This window comes from Eucyclogobius newberryi, unplaced genomic scaffold (genome assembly GCF_026437365.1).
Source record: "Eucyclogobius newberryi isolate DKJ021-1_F unplaced genomic scaffold, fEucNew1.0.hap1 SCAF_16, whole genome shotgun sequence".
In the NCBI taxonomy this organism is placed as follows: domain Eukaryota; kingdom Metazoa; phylum Chordata; class Actinopteri; order Gobiiformes; family Gobiidae; genus Eucyclogobius; species Eucyclogobius newberryi.
Genome location: NW_027315790.1, coordinates 18,157,840 through 18,172,623, shown reverse-complemented (window position 1 = coordinate 18,172,623; position 14,784 = coordinate 18,157,840). Strand labels below are relative to the sequence as shown.

The 14,784-nt window shown below is 42.5% G+C and overlaps 1 protein-coding gene across 2 annotated transcripts; it reads left to right on the top strand.

Annotated features, from left to right (window-relative positions):
* Positions 1 to 4,353: 4,353 nt before the first annotated feature.
* Positions 4,354 to 10,789, top strand: kdf1b (keratinocyte differentiation factor 1b). Of its 2 annotated transcripts, none has more exons than XM_072447772.1 (4): positions 4,354 to 4,527; positions 5,443 to 6,383; positions 7,196 to 7,282; positions 10,300 to 10,789. In XM_072447772.1, the coding sequence occupies exons 2-4, from the start codon at positions 5,447 to 5,449 to the stop codon at positions 10,389 to 10,391; spliced, it is 1,116 nt and encodes a 371-aa protein (XP_072303873.1). In that variant the 5' UTR covers positions 4,354 to 4,527; positions 5,443 to 5,446; the 3' UTR covers positions 10,392 to 10,789. The 2 variants fall into 2 exon arrangements, with proteins under 2 accessions (XP_072303873.1, XP_072303872.1); XM_072447771.1 differs by having other exon boundaries at positions 4,354 to 4,552.
* The last annotated feature ends 3,995 nt before the right edge of the window (positions 10,790 to 14,784 follow it).

Here is a 14,784-nt window from a genome sequence, read left to right as displayed (position 1 = left end):
AATGATAAACAGAGTTCAGAGGTTTTAACACTGTTGCTGTAGATATGCATATACATATATAATATCACCATAATCTAGAACCGAGAGAAATGTCGCCTGGATTAACTGTTTTCTACAGTGAAGGGGGAAACACGTTTTATTTCTAAAGAAGAATGACAATCTGGATTTAAGATTATTTGTCAGCTCTTGCATATGTTTGTTGAAGGAAATTTTATCATTGATCCAGATGTCCAAGTATTTGTAATATGGTACTTGTTAAATCATATTACCATAAAGCATAAGAATATATATATTTTTGGGTCTCTAGAGTGTCTTTTGGAGAACAGCATACATTTTGTGTTATTTGAATTCATTAATCATTTTAAATTAACACAGTTTTTTGGGTGGAGTGAAAATCTTCTTGAATATTAATTATATATTTGAATCACTTGAGCACAAGAAGGTGCCTTAGCGAACAGAATTGCATCATCTGCATACAAGTGGACGCTACTGTGTTTTAGATTATGTCCAATTGAGTTTATGTAAATTGTAAATAACAGTGGTCCAAGGACGGGGCCTTGAGGAACACCTTTATTAAGGTAAGAAAATTCAGATTTAAAGCCATCAGCAGAGACAGCTTGAGCTCTATTTGTGAGGTAATCTGCAAACCATATTTTAGAATTTGTATTGAACCCAATAACGATCCAAGAGAACACAGTGATCCACTGAATCAAAGGACTTTGACAAATCAACAAAACAGCAGCACGTTCTTCGTGATTGTCCAATGCAGTAGCAATATAATGTATAACTTTGTTAGCAGCTGTAATGGTGCTATGCCCTGTCTAAATACAGACTGGTAGTTATTTAAAATAGAATATTTGGTTAAGAAAGCACGCACCTGGTTACTTATTAGCTTCTCCAAGAGTTTTGAGATTGGACGGAAATTATTCAAATTATTTTCCTGTATGCAGTTTTCCATATGTAATTCTATGACATTCTATTCTATTCAGTGTGAATTGTGAGATTAAAAACATGAGTTAAACAATTTACTATTAGACTGATAACGAAAGTAACCTAGGTTTTGAGGGTGTTGGCAGTGGACTTTTTTGGATCTATAGAGAGAAAAATATTGAATACTTCATACTGTGTAAAGGGCTTAAGGGAAAATGTTTGATCATCCGGTCTATTCTCATGGAGTAACAGCATCAGATGGAGCAATAGCATCAAAAATATTAGAGAGTCAGCAAAGTGCTAATTAAATGCATCACAATTATCTTTTTTTTTACGTCAAGCTGATTGAAACTTTAATAATTTAATTTGGGTATAAGGGAGTCGAATTTTGCAATAAGGATTTAACCATTTTTTTTACAGGATTACCCTGTGATTCCGTGAAAGTTTTGACGTAGTAAGATGTCTTGGCTTTACGAACAGTAGAGACATATTTACTTCGATAATGACAAAACTGCTGCCAATCTACTGATGATTTGGTTGCCCTGGCTTCTGCTTTGTCACGCTCTCGAGATAATGCAGTGATGTCTGGACAGAACCAGGGATTATTCTTATTTTTGACCCTGTATCTTCAACATCATTAAATGTTTTAATGAAAAAGTCCAGTGCTGTGTGGGGCTCTGTAATACTCGTGGTAAAACCAATGTTACTATAGTACAGATCAGACAGAAATGCTTGTTCATTAAAACGCTTATAGGACCTTTTAACAATTATACTTGATTTGGATTTAATTCAATTGGTGTTTTGGGCACACCCAATAGGACAGTGGTCACTAAAATCAAGAGGAAAGACACCACTACATTGGTCATTCTGAGGCTTGTCGCTTAAGATAATGTCCAGTAATGTTGCTTTAAGTGTACCTTTAGGGTCAGGGAGCAGTAATAAGTTGTGTGAGGTTTAATTCATTACAATAGTTTTTCAGACTGTCAGAAGATTTGGACAACCAATCGATGTTCATGTCACCAGGGCCGGCCCAAGCCTTCAGGGGGCCCTAAGCGAAAACATTTTTGGGGGCCCCTCACCACGTCATCAGAATCAGTTTTTTTGCCATTGTCAGTGAACAATTCACATATGGGAACTTTCTTCAACGCAAACAAAGTGCACCAAAACTCCAGGGCATCCAGTTAGTTTATTCTCAACACCTCACAAGCTCAAATATTGATAACTTAAATCCCACAATGCAACTTGGTATTCCGCTGACATCACCTCTACTCCCTGTACAAATAACACACATCCCAGATATGTTTTTGGGTGGATTTGTGGGCGTTAAGGGTCTACAGCCACATTAGCAGTTTAAATTAATGAACAGGGGGGTCTGGGGGCCAGAGATTTTCAGACCTTTTTGGGTCTTCTGGTGCATTTTAATGTGGTCCAGCCGGATAAAGTAAGAGTAAAATGTTGAGGTTGTAATGCTATAAAATGATGATGTGATGAAACTGTGCCAGGAGAAAGTGACTAAAGCCAGTTATTAATACATTAGTGTACTTAATTACTCAATACAATATTGGCTATGAAAAATAATTATGGTCAAATTGATTCATTTTAACTGAAAATGTAAAATTAATAGTTATCCTTACTAATTTATCTTTTACTGCTCCCAACTGTTCCTTCTTGCCAAAGTGACAAAACAAGTTATATTAAATTAAACAAATGGCATAAGCATTGCTTGATAACACTCATAAAGCTACACAGTGCAAAAATGTTAATTCCCAGAGAATGAACAGAACGAGAAGTGAAGGTCCAAACCTAGCTATAGTGAAGAGACTGTGTTTCTGCAACTTTGCCACTTTTATATAAAAATATATAGTATTATTCTATAACAGATGTAATTTTAATGTGTCTGGTTATGTTTCACTATCAATTTATTATAATTTATAACAAATAGTCTAATGATGCTTTTTAAATAAATTGAAATGTTTTATTGCTCTATTAAAAGTGAATTACAATATAAATGTTTGTTCTGATCAGAACATCACACACTGGACTCCTGCATGAAACAATGCTGCGATGTGATTGGCTGATGGACCTCACGTGCATAAACCTTTACGTTCCTCTCATTGCACTTTAAGAAGTCAAAGTCAAACAGACATCACGAGTCACGATTGATCTCACACATGGTGATGTGAGAGAGAGGGACGCAAACTCAAACCCGCTCATCTCTAAGTGAGGCTGCACAGGGGCCCGGGACAGGGGCCCGGGGCAGGGGCCGCCGGGGCCCGAGACAGGGGGCCCGGGACAGGGGCCCGGGACAGGCGCCGCACACTGTTCACTCCAAAGTCTCACGTCAGAGGTTCTGGACGAGACGGTGCTCGTCCGGACCCGATCTCCGCCTCTTCGTGACCCGGGGCATAGACGCCCCTCCCCGGCCTCACCTGCAGCTGACACGGGCTGGTGTAAATGTGAAGCTTATTATCTTTCATTCAGACACATATTGTGCGCGGGGCAGAGCTCTCTTCGCCTCCAGCCTGAGCGAACTAACGTGACAGAATCGTGTTGTTTCAAACAGCAGCATTAACCGTCTCTTTGTAAGAGAAGTTCAATACCTGGAGAGTGTTGTTGAGTTTGCAGTTTCTTTACATCGTCAAGAAGTTTCTTCTTTCGTTTTTCGGCATCGGGGGGATATATTCCTCTGGACATGAGGACCACGTTGTGTTGTGTTTATGTTTTGCTCTCGAGCTCCTCGCGCACAATGAAGTTGACCAATCAGCGCAGGTTTGGTGTCTTGGTTGCCAGATTGTCATTACAAATAAATGCGGTTTGTGCGTTATGTTACCGCTGTGTGCGCTGCCGCGCCAGCAGCGCTACTACACTAGTTTGCGCACGCTGCGCTTGCACTTCGCATAAGACGGGTTGCCAGATTGGGGGCCCTTTTAAAGCCTCGGGGCCCTACGCGGCTGCTTAGTTCGCTTATAGGCTGGGCCGGCCCTGCATGTCACCTAAAACAAGCAACTCAATGAGACTGTAATAATCTATTCACGTTTCGGCAGTCTGAGTAGCCTACAATACAAGCCTGCAATGAAACTTCTCTCTGGAAGTGGCCTTTATAATAAAACTTCTCTCTGGAAGTGGTCGTCTGGAAGTGGCCTTATAATAAAACTTCTCACTGGAAGTGGTCGTCTGGAAGTGGCCTTATAATAAAACTTCTCTCTGGAAGTGCCTTTATAATAAAAGTTCTCTCTGGAAGTGGCCTTATGATAAAACTTCTCTCTGGAAGTGGCCTTATGATAAAACTTCTCTCTGGAAGTGGCCTTATGATAAAACTTCTCTCTGGAAGTGGCCTAATAATCGCCAGTAATGCTACGTTGCTTTCTTGCACACTGCGTTTTAATTTGAAAAGTGTTTTTGTGTGACGGCGGAAGTGGACGTCTCCACTACCTGGTGCGCTATCTCCACCTTGACGCTCAGGTAGCGCGGATTTAGGTCCAGAAGTTTGGTCAAAGTGTTGTTCGCAGATAGATTTCTGTCAGAACCGAGGATGGATTAATCAGCCTGTGTCCGCCCGAAGAGCAGTGCGTCCGCGGTGTGGGACAGCTGTTTGACGTGTGTCACGTTTGGTCACAAATAGGTAGGTCCTCTAATGGAGGAAGAGCAACAATGACATGTCGCCGTGAAAGTGAAAATAATATAACTCTTAAAGGGCGTAGAAAGTCTAAAAGCGTAGGATACTACTCATAAACATTGTGTGCAGCAAAGTGTCGGTGACATGGCTCCAAACACAGCAGGCCTTTTGTCTTCTCCTTGACATTTCTTGTGTTTGATCAACAATGCAGAACAAGTAGCTGAGTGTAAACAGTCCTGACCTGCCACCGTGACGTCACTGTGCGGAACAGCGCAGTTCTATAAACGTTTGAAAAGTTAAAGTGTCAACAATTCATTTCTATCATTGAAAAAATTCTATTACAACATACGTTTTTCCCCCTCTAAAAACCCTTATTTTCAATGGAGTGGTGGAACCAGCCAGTCTGCTTTTCATGCCACCTGCAGCACAGCCTGCACAGCCTGATGGCCTGTGTTTACTGCCCTCAGGCCATAGCAACTTTTCTGCTTTTGTTACAAATTAACAATCAGCTTTCATAAAATAAAGTAAGTAATATTTCCTAAAATACCGTAGATCTAGCAGCATATGTCTAAATCTGTTACTACGGTAGTTCTGCACAATATGCTATAGCTTAATACTTCCTATAAGTTATCTGTACTTTTCCTCTGTATCTACATGCGTTGCAACAAGGAAATTTCCCCATGTGTGGACAATAAAGGAATATCTTATCCATTGTTTACTTTTTCAAAACGTACTTGTAAAATGTCAAGCTTGACAATAATACAGTCAATTTAGCCCTTGTATTTGAAACTTCTGAGCAAATCTATAAGACAAAATATTCATGAAACGTCTAACTTCAATCGTACAAAAAGTGTTTCAGACAAGAGTTGTTAAGGCGTCTGTTGTGTTTTGTCCAGAGCCATGTCAGTGAGCAGTTCGGCTGCTGGTGTGAGGTGCTCCAGGCCGGGCGTCTCCAGGCAGGGCCTCAGCCACAGCAGCAGCCAGAGGTCGTCCTACGAGGAGCGCTGCGTGGATCCCGTTGAAACCTTACCTTACACCCAACAACCTAAGTTCACACACAAGGCCGACCCAAGGGACGCCAACGGCAACAAGTGTGAGACCCTCGGCTTCGTCCCTGGTTCTGCCGAGTCCTCTGCGTCACCGAGCTGCAACCCGTGCGCCTCGCCTAAACACTGCCGCAGCGTCTTCTGCACCGTGCTCACCTGTGGCCTGTACCGCTTCTGCCGGAGCTCCACCCTCGCTCCCTGCTTCGCTCCCAGTGAGAGCTCCCCCGATGAGCCGGAGAAGATAAGTCTCAGAAACGCCAAGACAAAAGAAAGCGCGGAGGAGGAGGAGGCGGATGGAAAGGACTGGCTGAACGATGTGCACATTGGTGGGGTCAGAGTAGAAGAGTCCATCGTGTACACGGATGAGCCGAGGCCCCTGTCATCGTGCGTGTCCTCCACTGGAGCGGTCACACACTTCAGCCAGTCCTCTCTGCATCAGTCCATGGTGTTTGACGACTGGGACCAGGAGGACGTGGAGAATGTGGACTCGCTCATCACTAAGAAGCTGCTAGAGTTGTACTCGGAGTATCAGATCGAGGAGCTGGCCCGCTGCACCACAGACTCGATTTTTCTGAGGAAGACCAAGGACATCCACCACCTGATCAACTCCCTGGCCGAGGAGCACCAGATGGACGAGCAGGAGGCCGAGTGTCGCCTGGTGCGGGGCATCATCCGCATCAGCACCCGCAAGAGCAAGAAGAAGCCCCACCTCTCCAAGAGGGAGAGGACCCTGTCTGACAGCGGCCACGAGACCATGAAGGAAAGTGGCTCCAGCTCATTCAGCAACAACAGTATGTGGCATTTGACTCTTATTTTTATATGATTTATACTTTGAATAATATTACATTGGAGTTATTTGATGAACTTTTCATTGGTAACGCTTTATTTGTCATGCGGTGGTTCTAGCTTTCTTTTTTTATAGAGTCCAGTGTATATTTATTTATACTGGTAAAAAGAGTACCCTGTTGAATAGAAAACACATACATGACAAACATATTATCTAACAAAAATGTCAATAAAACAATCAGTAAAAAATACACATAATATGGAATAAAATCAAATGCTAATCAAGAGCGCCGACACTGTGGATAGTCTTTAACGACTGAGTTGAATGCATTAAAAGGCATAAAATCATTTAATTCAACAGGTCTGTTTTGCTCCACAAACATGGAGCAAAGTGTTGACACGGTGCAACTGTGATATAAGAATGTTCTTGGTCTGGTGTTCAATGTACTTGATAAACAACAGCCAAAATCCCAATAAGATCCTTGTAAACAAACAAAAAGCAGAGCTGTTACAATAAAAATAGGTTTATTTGTATATGTTTTAGTAGTTTATTATGTTATCTGGACTAATTGCACAAAAACATATTGTTTTCAATTACAAAATAGATTACATTACATCATGAACTCATCTCACTGGGGACACCGACCCCCACATTGAGGACCACTACTTTAGGGTATAATTCACAGTGGTGGGCCTGGGTCCATCTCCTGTAATGAACCTTTGTGCTCAATGATAAACTGTTGGTATATATTTATATACATGCATGTATAATGTGTACTGTGCTGTGAAGTAACACTGTAATTACTGTTTCTTTAAGACGACTACAAATCCAACCCACATATTCAAATATCTGAACTGACCTCGTCCGATAAGTACGCCAGGCAGATGTGGAGGAACACGGAAGGTGAGAGCTATTATCACATTCAGCTCCACTCAGTTAACACGAACAGCTACGTGTGCCCATGCACTGTGGTGAGGTGTGCCCGTGCTCTGTGGTGAGGTGTGCCCATGCACTGTGGTGAGGTGTGCCCGTGCACTGTGGTGAGGTGTGCCCATGCACTGTGGTGAGGTGTGCCCATGCACTGTGGTGAAGTGTGCCCATGCTCTGTGGTGAGGTGTGCCTGTGCTCTGTGGTGAGGTGTGCCCGTGCTCTGTGGTGAGGTGTGCCCGTGTACTGTGGTGAGGTGTGCCCGTGCTCTGTGGTGAGGTGTGCCCGTGCTCTGTGGTGAGGTGTGCCCATGCATTGTGGTGAGGTGTGCCCATGCACTGTGGTGAGGTGTGCCCATGCACTGTGGTGAGGTGTGCCCGTGCACTGTGGTGAGGTGTGCCCGTGCTCTGTGGTGAGGTGTGCCCGTGCTCTGTGGTGAGGTGTGCCCGTGCACTGTGGTGAGGTGTGCCCGTGCTCTGTGGTGAGGTGTGCCCGTGCTCTGTGGTGAGGTGTGCCCGTGCTCTGTGGTGAGGTGTGCCCATGCATTGTGGTGAGGTGTGCCCATGCACTGTGGTGAGGTGTGCCCATGCTCTGTGGTGAGGTGTGCCCATGCTCTGTGGTGAGGTGTGCCCGTGCTCTGTGGTGAGGTGTGCCCGTGCTCTGTGGTGAGGTGTGCCCGTGCTCTGTGGTGAGGTGTGCCCATGCTCTGTGGTGAGGTGTGCCCATGCTCTGTGGTGAGGTGTGCCCATGCACTGTGGTGAGGTGTGCCCATGCTCTGTGGTGAGGTGTGCCCATGCACTGTGGTGAGGTGTGTGTGCCCATGCACTGTGGTGAGGTGTGTGTGCCCATGCACTGTGGTGAGGTGTGTGTGCCCATGCACTGTGGTGAGGTTTATAGAGCGCTGCAGTTATGCTGTTTATTCTGACTGATTTTCCTTATATTTGTTTGAATTTTCATGTGTCGCCTGTGTCCAATGGAAATGCAAATATCACTTTTTTTCCTCCTTTTTTTTGAAGCATTTCGATGTATCTCACTAATGACTGATATAATCAGCCAATCCTCTGCAAAAGACAAAATATTCTGTCTCTTTGGTTGTATTTTGACTTGCCCCGTGACAGTTGTTGAAATTTCACATTGTTATGGTTTTAATTCAGTTTGAAAGTTTGTGAAAGCAGTAAAATAGTAGTGTTGGTGGAGCCACACTGTTGACACTGTGTTGGACTCTATTGCAGCATCTGGTGGTCATAAAAAAGTACTGCGTCTTATGTAGACACGTTGACTCTAGCTGCGCTCTGAAAACCAACAAATAAAAGATAAGTTTGTAAGAATGTACTTGACCTTGGGAATTAAAACAAATAACAGCCTATTGTGCAATGAATTAGGCTGTAATAATAAGTGATATAGTGACTCCAAGTGAATGTGAAAATGATTTAGTTGTTTATCACCCATGATCCTTTAGAAAACAGAGACAGGGACAGACTTGAAGCCCGTGCTGCAGCTTCAGCTTCAGCTTCTGACACAATGACACAGTAGATGTGTTTGTGGGGTGGCTTTACTTAAAGTGACACACAGTGAACGCTCGACACAGGCAATTATTTTAGTAATCGAGTAATCTATCCATTCTTTTCTTCGATTAATTGAGTAATCGGTAAAATGTTTTGTACATTCGTAAACTTTAAAAACATATTAAATCATTGTTTTAATCAATGTTTTAGTTCATATATGTGTATATTTATAACAAATATGGAGTTTCTGCTTAAAATGACACATTGTATTCTTAATTTCACATAAGTTTGTCCCAAAAACAGCAACATTTCACTTCGCCGGTCCAAACTGTTCTGTTTTCTATACAAATAATATATATATAAAGGACTAATTAACTTGTCACCAGACTGTTTGCAGCATTAGTCCCGTGTGCTGTTCACTTTAGCCTCTGTGTCTTCGCCCCGTCATCGTGGACTTTCTGTTTCATACTCGCGGTCCTCGTGCGGTTTCCATGGATGTCTTGGCTGTTTCAAAGCACAACAGAGTATTTTAAACTCATGCATGTGACTGGGAAGCAGAGTTTGTTGTGTGAAAGAGCTCAGAGGACTGAAACAGAAAGTCCACAATGACGGGGCGAAGACACAAAGGCTCAAAAGCTTTTTTGTAATCGAATTACTCTGTTTACTCGAGTAATCATTGCAGCCCTACACAGGCGTCACTCTCTGAGCTTGATCTCTCGAATGTAGACCAATCATTTTATTATGAAGAGCGTAAGTAAAAATATACTTTCAGTCAACAGCTAAAGAAAAAAACAGTTTTTAGCCTAGATTTGAACATAGAGCAGAGGCCTGTCTCACGTCTTCAGGAAGAAAATTCACAAACGCTAAATGCTAATATGTAAAGTTGTGAATGGGTTTCAGGTGTTATGAGCGTGTTTTGAATGCAATGAAAAGGGTTTATTCAAAAGGTAATACAATACAATGTGCCTCTTATTCACCCAGAATGAATTTAGACACGCCAAGGGATGTCGAGATCATCAGGTTTATCGATGATCGTGATTATTCAGGTCACAATAGAACCGTAAGAACCCAAAAATAATAATTGTGATAATTTTAGAAGCAAATTTAAGTATTTTTTTTGGTTAAATATACAGGACAAAAATAGACAGAATTTTTTTTTATTTTATTTTTTTAGTTTTTTTTAATGTTTTTGAGGGTTTTTTTTGTCACATTTAACTTTATTTAGTTTTTCAGAGTTCAATATCGTAATAGTATGTGTTAGACCATGACAATTAAAGGAAAATTAAAAATGTAAAGACTGTTGTTTGGTCACAGTCTCAATCATGGTGAATAATCGTTAAATGGTGATGTTTTTTCTCACAATAATCGTAACACTAACATTTGATATCGCGACATCCCTAGACACGCCCAAGTGCCACGATGAAGACATTTTCTGCACAACTTCACTTTGTCATAATCAAAACCTTAATACCTTTGTTGTCATCACAGGCCAGTCGTCTGTTTCTCCAACCTCGTACTCGCCGTCCACCACCGAGACGTCCTCAGGCGCTCCTCTCCTCCGCTCGGCTGTGAGGACATGAGGCCACGCTACTGCAGGACGCCACGCCTGGTCCACGAAGCACAAGCTCACCTCAGGAGAGAACACTGAACGCTGCTGTGGGAGGAACGTGAAGGACAAACTCAGGGCCTAGTGTGTAGAAGTTTATGTCAGGTGCAACTGTGTGGATTTGAAGGATTGAATTTGATGCTTCGTTTTATGACCGTCCTCGTTTTTTACTGAAGGAACCGAAAACTACATTTTAACAGATGTTGCTGGTTTTATTTTACATCAAATACTAAATTAAGCGCTTCTTTTTGTACTGCTACACTTATGTTTCTGATTGTTTGGAATAGTATGTATTTCCTTTTGAATTAAACTGAAATACTTGCCAAAAAGTGCAATAGAGATATCACCAGACTTCATCTTCAATCTTCAATTTTCGATTGAAAGCCCATATGTAGATTTTAAACTTATGTCAATTATTTGATCATGAAAATGGAGGTTAGATTTAAGAGCTGTGCGCGGGTTTGCTGTGGTAGACTGAAGACTGATGTTCCGGTTGGTTTGCATGGTTTGCTGTGTGCTAAATAAAATCAGTAGATGGTTTGTGAGAGAAAATGTGATTTTTTTGTTTTGTTGAGAAACTGCTGCATATTATTTCTGCTGTATATTTACTGCAAAAGAAAATATACTTTATAAATCAAATGTAAGGATACTTGATTGTATGGAGTGTGGCTAGACTAGAATATTATTAAGTTTGTGAACTGATTTGAAGTTGATGCTGTTTGTTGTGTGCCTCGAGGGTCCAGCTGGCACATTCAAACTTATTTTTTATTGTCATTATTTCCATACAAACTAACCTGTCCAACTTTAAATCTTTGGAGTGTTTTCTTATTTGTCAGAAAAATGCTGCTGACATTGTTGTAATAAACTATTATGAAACTATGACACTGGTTATTCTGGTCAGAACATTCATTCACAATTTGATGTGATCATTGAAGGATTAGGTTACATTCTTCTTCTGGGGCCTGTAGGCAGTAACTCTATGGGTGATACTGATTTAGAAAGAAATATGTTTTTTTTTAAGCAAGACACACAAGGCAAACGTGGGTGACAGATAATGAACTCTTACATTGTAGATGTACAAAATTGTGTGTGTGTGCGTGTTTTAATAACAGTAAAACAGTGATATAATAAACATGATTAATCAAAACAATCAAATAAATAATAGAACAAAGTCATGTTGAACAGTGTCAGTAGTGTTAAGTAATTACGAAGATATGAACCATAAACCAGATCAAAGTCTGTCATCTCAGAATCAGAATAAAGTTTATTGCCATTTGTCAATGAACAGGATTCACGGACGTAAGAACTTGTCCTGGCGGTTCGGTGCAACACAAACATCAAACACTCAACAAAGAATACAAAAACAATGGTGTAAATGAGGCGTTGGGAAGGAGACCCAATCTTGCGACCTCTGAAGGACTGTATAATTTCTGGATATATATTTCCCTAATCTTCTCAGGTTGTCCGGCCAGAACAAAGGAGGACGTCAGCTTTGCTTATCACTCTTTATTTGCTTGATGTTCGGGGTTAGATGTGTGGTTTGATGTTTGGTTTCTACAATACAGAAGTACAGTGAATAGTGGATATTAAAACACAATAATTCAATGAATATAGACAGATAAACATAGAATATATAGACAGTAAAGGTGTGAATAGTTAACTACGTTAAAACAAGTTCAAATGGGAAATAAACAGTATACAAGCAGCAACATTCACAACAACACAACAGAGCAATGATCTCCAGCCATTTTCTCGCCAAAAACTATAAATTCCGAGCGTCCTTGAACGCATCACTACTAGCGCCAGCGTGCTGCGGAGTGATGCTGGCCTATGGGCCGTGAACGCATCGTCGGCGCAGATTACACTGCCGAGATGGAGCCGGATTAACAAGACAAACTAACTACAGGTAATGGTAATGGTGGGGCGAACAGTAGGTCTCTGTAAATTGGGCTTGGTAGCTTTGTGGAGGTCGTCCCGAGGTGAGTGTGAGTAATGAGGTGGTACATCTTCATCCTGAACACGCACCTCACATTCCAACCAGTCTGGAAAGTCCAGCAATGTGGGTATAGGCTTACGAATGGGGTCGATGAAGCGTTTGAACTGTGTCCTCAGTTCATGTGGCAGCTTGGATAGTAGACGTGATGTGTGTGACCCACATTCTAACTCTGTCCGCCCCTCTCTTCCTAACTGCTCCAACATGCCGACAAGTGCTCTGACTTTCAGGCCAAAGTGACGGAACCCTCTGCTGTCACCACTCCTTAAGGAAGGCTCTGCAAGAACCTCGTTAATGCGCTGCAGAGCTAGTTTGTGAGGCTGTCCATACATCTCAGTGAGTGATGCCATTGTTTTGGAATAAGGAGTTGAGCTATTGCTATAGGAGTCAGCTACGAGAAGGGCATCTTCATGTTTGAGATGATCGACTAATATCTGGTATTTGAATCGCTCTGTGGCATCCCGGGGCAAGATATTGTCCAGTGCGATTTTGAGGCGAGCAAACTGACGAGGATCATCTTCGGTGAAAGGGGGAATATGTGGCTTCGGCCCTCTGTACGTGGTCTCGGTCAAAGGAGGAACATGAGCGGGGGTGTATGGCTGAACATACTGTGGAGTGGACTGCAGACCTGAATTATACGAGGGGTCGACGTACATTGGAGGAAACAGAGGAGCGGGAGCTGGATGGTCTGTTGCCGGAGGAGGGGGTGGAGGCAGCGGACCATCTAATGGCGGAGGTGATGATTCAGGCCACGGCGGTAGATGGACATCCATTGGTTCTCTGGAGTAGTAGTAAGGAGTGGAAGTGTTCTCTGGAGGATGAGTTGGCACAAATGATACAGCGCTGACATCAAGCTGAACAGGCTGTCTTTGAGGCTGAGGTGGAGGAGCAGGTCTCTGGGAAAGAGAGCTGAACAGATTCTGCATGTCTCTCCTGAGCTGGTTGTTCTCCTCTCTCATCTCCTGAAGCACTGACAGGACTGCTTCTGAGCTGAGGTTCTGTGGAGCACTCTCTGGAGCGGGAGAGTAGATTTGGGCAGAAGGATGAGGAGCTGCTCCCTCGTTGGAGTGATCAAGCTGACGTCTTGGAAGTGATACGAGGAAATCGTCGAGATAGCGAGGCTGATGGACATCACGACGAGGACGAGGGTGAGCCATGGTTGGACTGGGAAAACTAAGGAAATCCGGCTCGAAGGACCATGTAAATGAGGCGTTGGGAAGGAGACCCAATCTTGCGACCTCTGAAGGACTGTATAATTTCTGGATATATATTTCCCTAATCTTCCCAGGTTGTCCGGCCAGAACAAAGGAGGACGTCAGCTTTGCTTATCACTCTTTATTTGCTTGATGTTCGGGGTTAGATGTGTGGTTTGATGTTTGGTTTCTACAATACAGAAGTACAGCGAATAGTGGATATTAAAACACAATAATTCAATGAATATAGACAGATAAACATAGAATATATAGACAGTAAAGGTGTGAATAGTTAACTACGTTAAAACAAGTTCAAATGGGAAATAAACAGTATACAAGCAGCAACATTCACAACAACACAACAGAGCAATGATCTCCAGCCATTTTCTCGCCAAAAACTATAAATTCCGATCGTCCTTGAACGCATCACTACTAGCGCCAGCGTGCTGCGGAGTGATGCTGGCCTATGGGCCGTGAACGCATCGTCGGCGCAGATTACACTGCCGAGATGGAGCCGGATTAACAAGACAAACTAACTACAGGTAATGACTAATAATAGCACAGTTAAAACAGACAAAGACGAAGCATTAGGAGGAATAAACTCACATTCTCAAGGACCAAACACACAGGAAAGCACACGAGGAACGGGAAGCAGACAGAGGCACCTTGTGCCATAGGAAGGGGGAAAAACAACACAACAACTTTGCTAAAAGCACAGAAGTCCCGTCAGGTGCTGAACTATGATTGGCGGAGAGTAAGAAGACGTGATTGGCTGGACTATAGCTGGAGATCAGGTTACAAATAGAGAATAGGAACGTAAAGAATAGCTCTAATAATAAACTAATAACTAAACCGGAGTGACTAAATGATGGACAAATCAAACACTATATTTACATGCAAACACTAGACCCTTGTTAACAAATGGACAATAAATAACTACCGGGTATTAAAAATAGGTCAGTAGAGTTAAAAATAGACATGATATGTACATAAAATAAAATATGTGGTGCAATAAAAGTGGACAGTGCAATGAGTGCAAAGTGCTCAGGAAGTGTTCATAAGTACAACAGCAGAGGGGAAGAAACTGTTCTTGTGACGGAAGGTTCTGGTCCGGATGGACCGTAGCCTCCTGCCCGAGGGGAGTGATTCGAATAGTCCGTGTGCCGGGTGAGAAGGGTCGG

What these genes read in the sequence shown, in the direction of transcription:
- kdf1b (XM_072447772.1), top strand. Translation starts at nt 5,447, where the DNA reads ATGTCAGTGAGCAGTTCGGCTGCTGGTGTGAGGTGCTCCAGGCCGGGC. An exon ending in CAGCTCATTCAGCAACAACA is followed by an intron (nt 6,384 to 7,195) that starts GTATGTGGCATT and finishes TGTTTCTTTAAG; the next exon opens with ACGACTACAAATCCAACCCA. An exon ending in GATGTGGAGGAACACGGAAG is followed by an intron (nt 7,283 to 10,299) that starts GTGAGAGCTATT and finishes TTGTCATCACAG; the next exon opens with GCCAGTCGTCTGTTTCTCCA.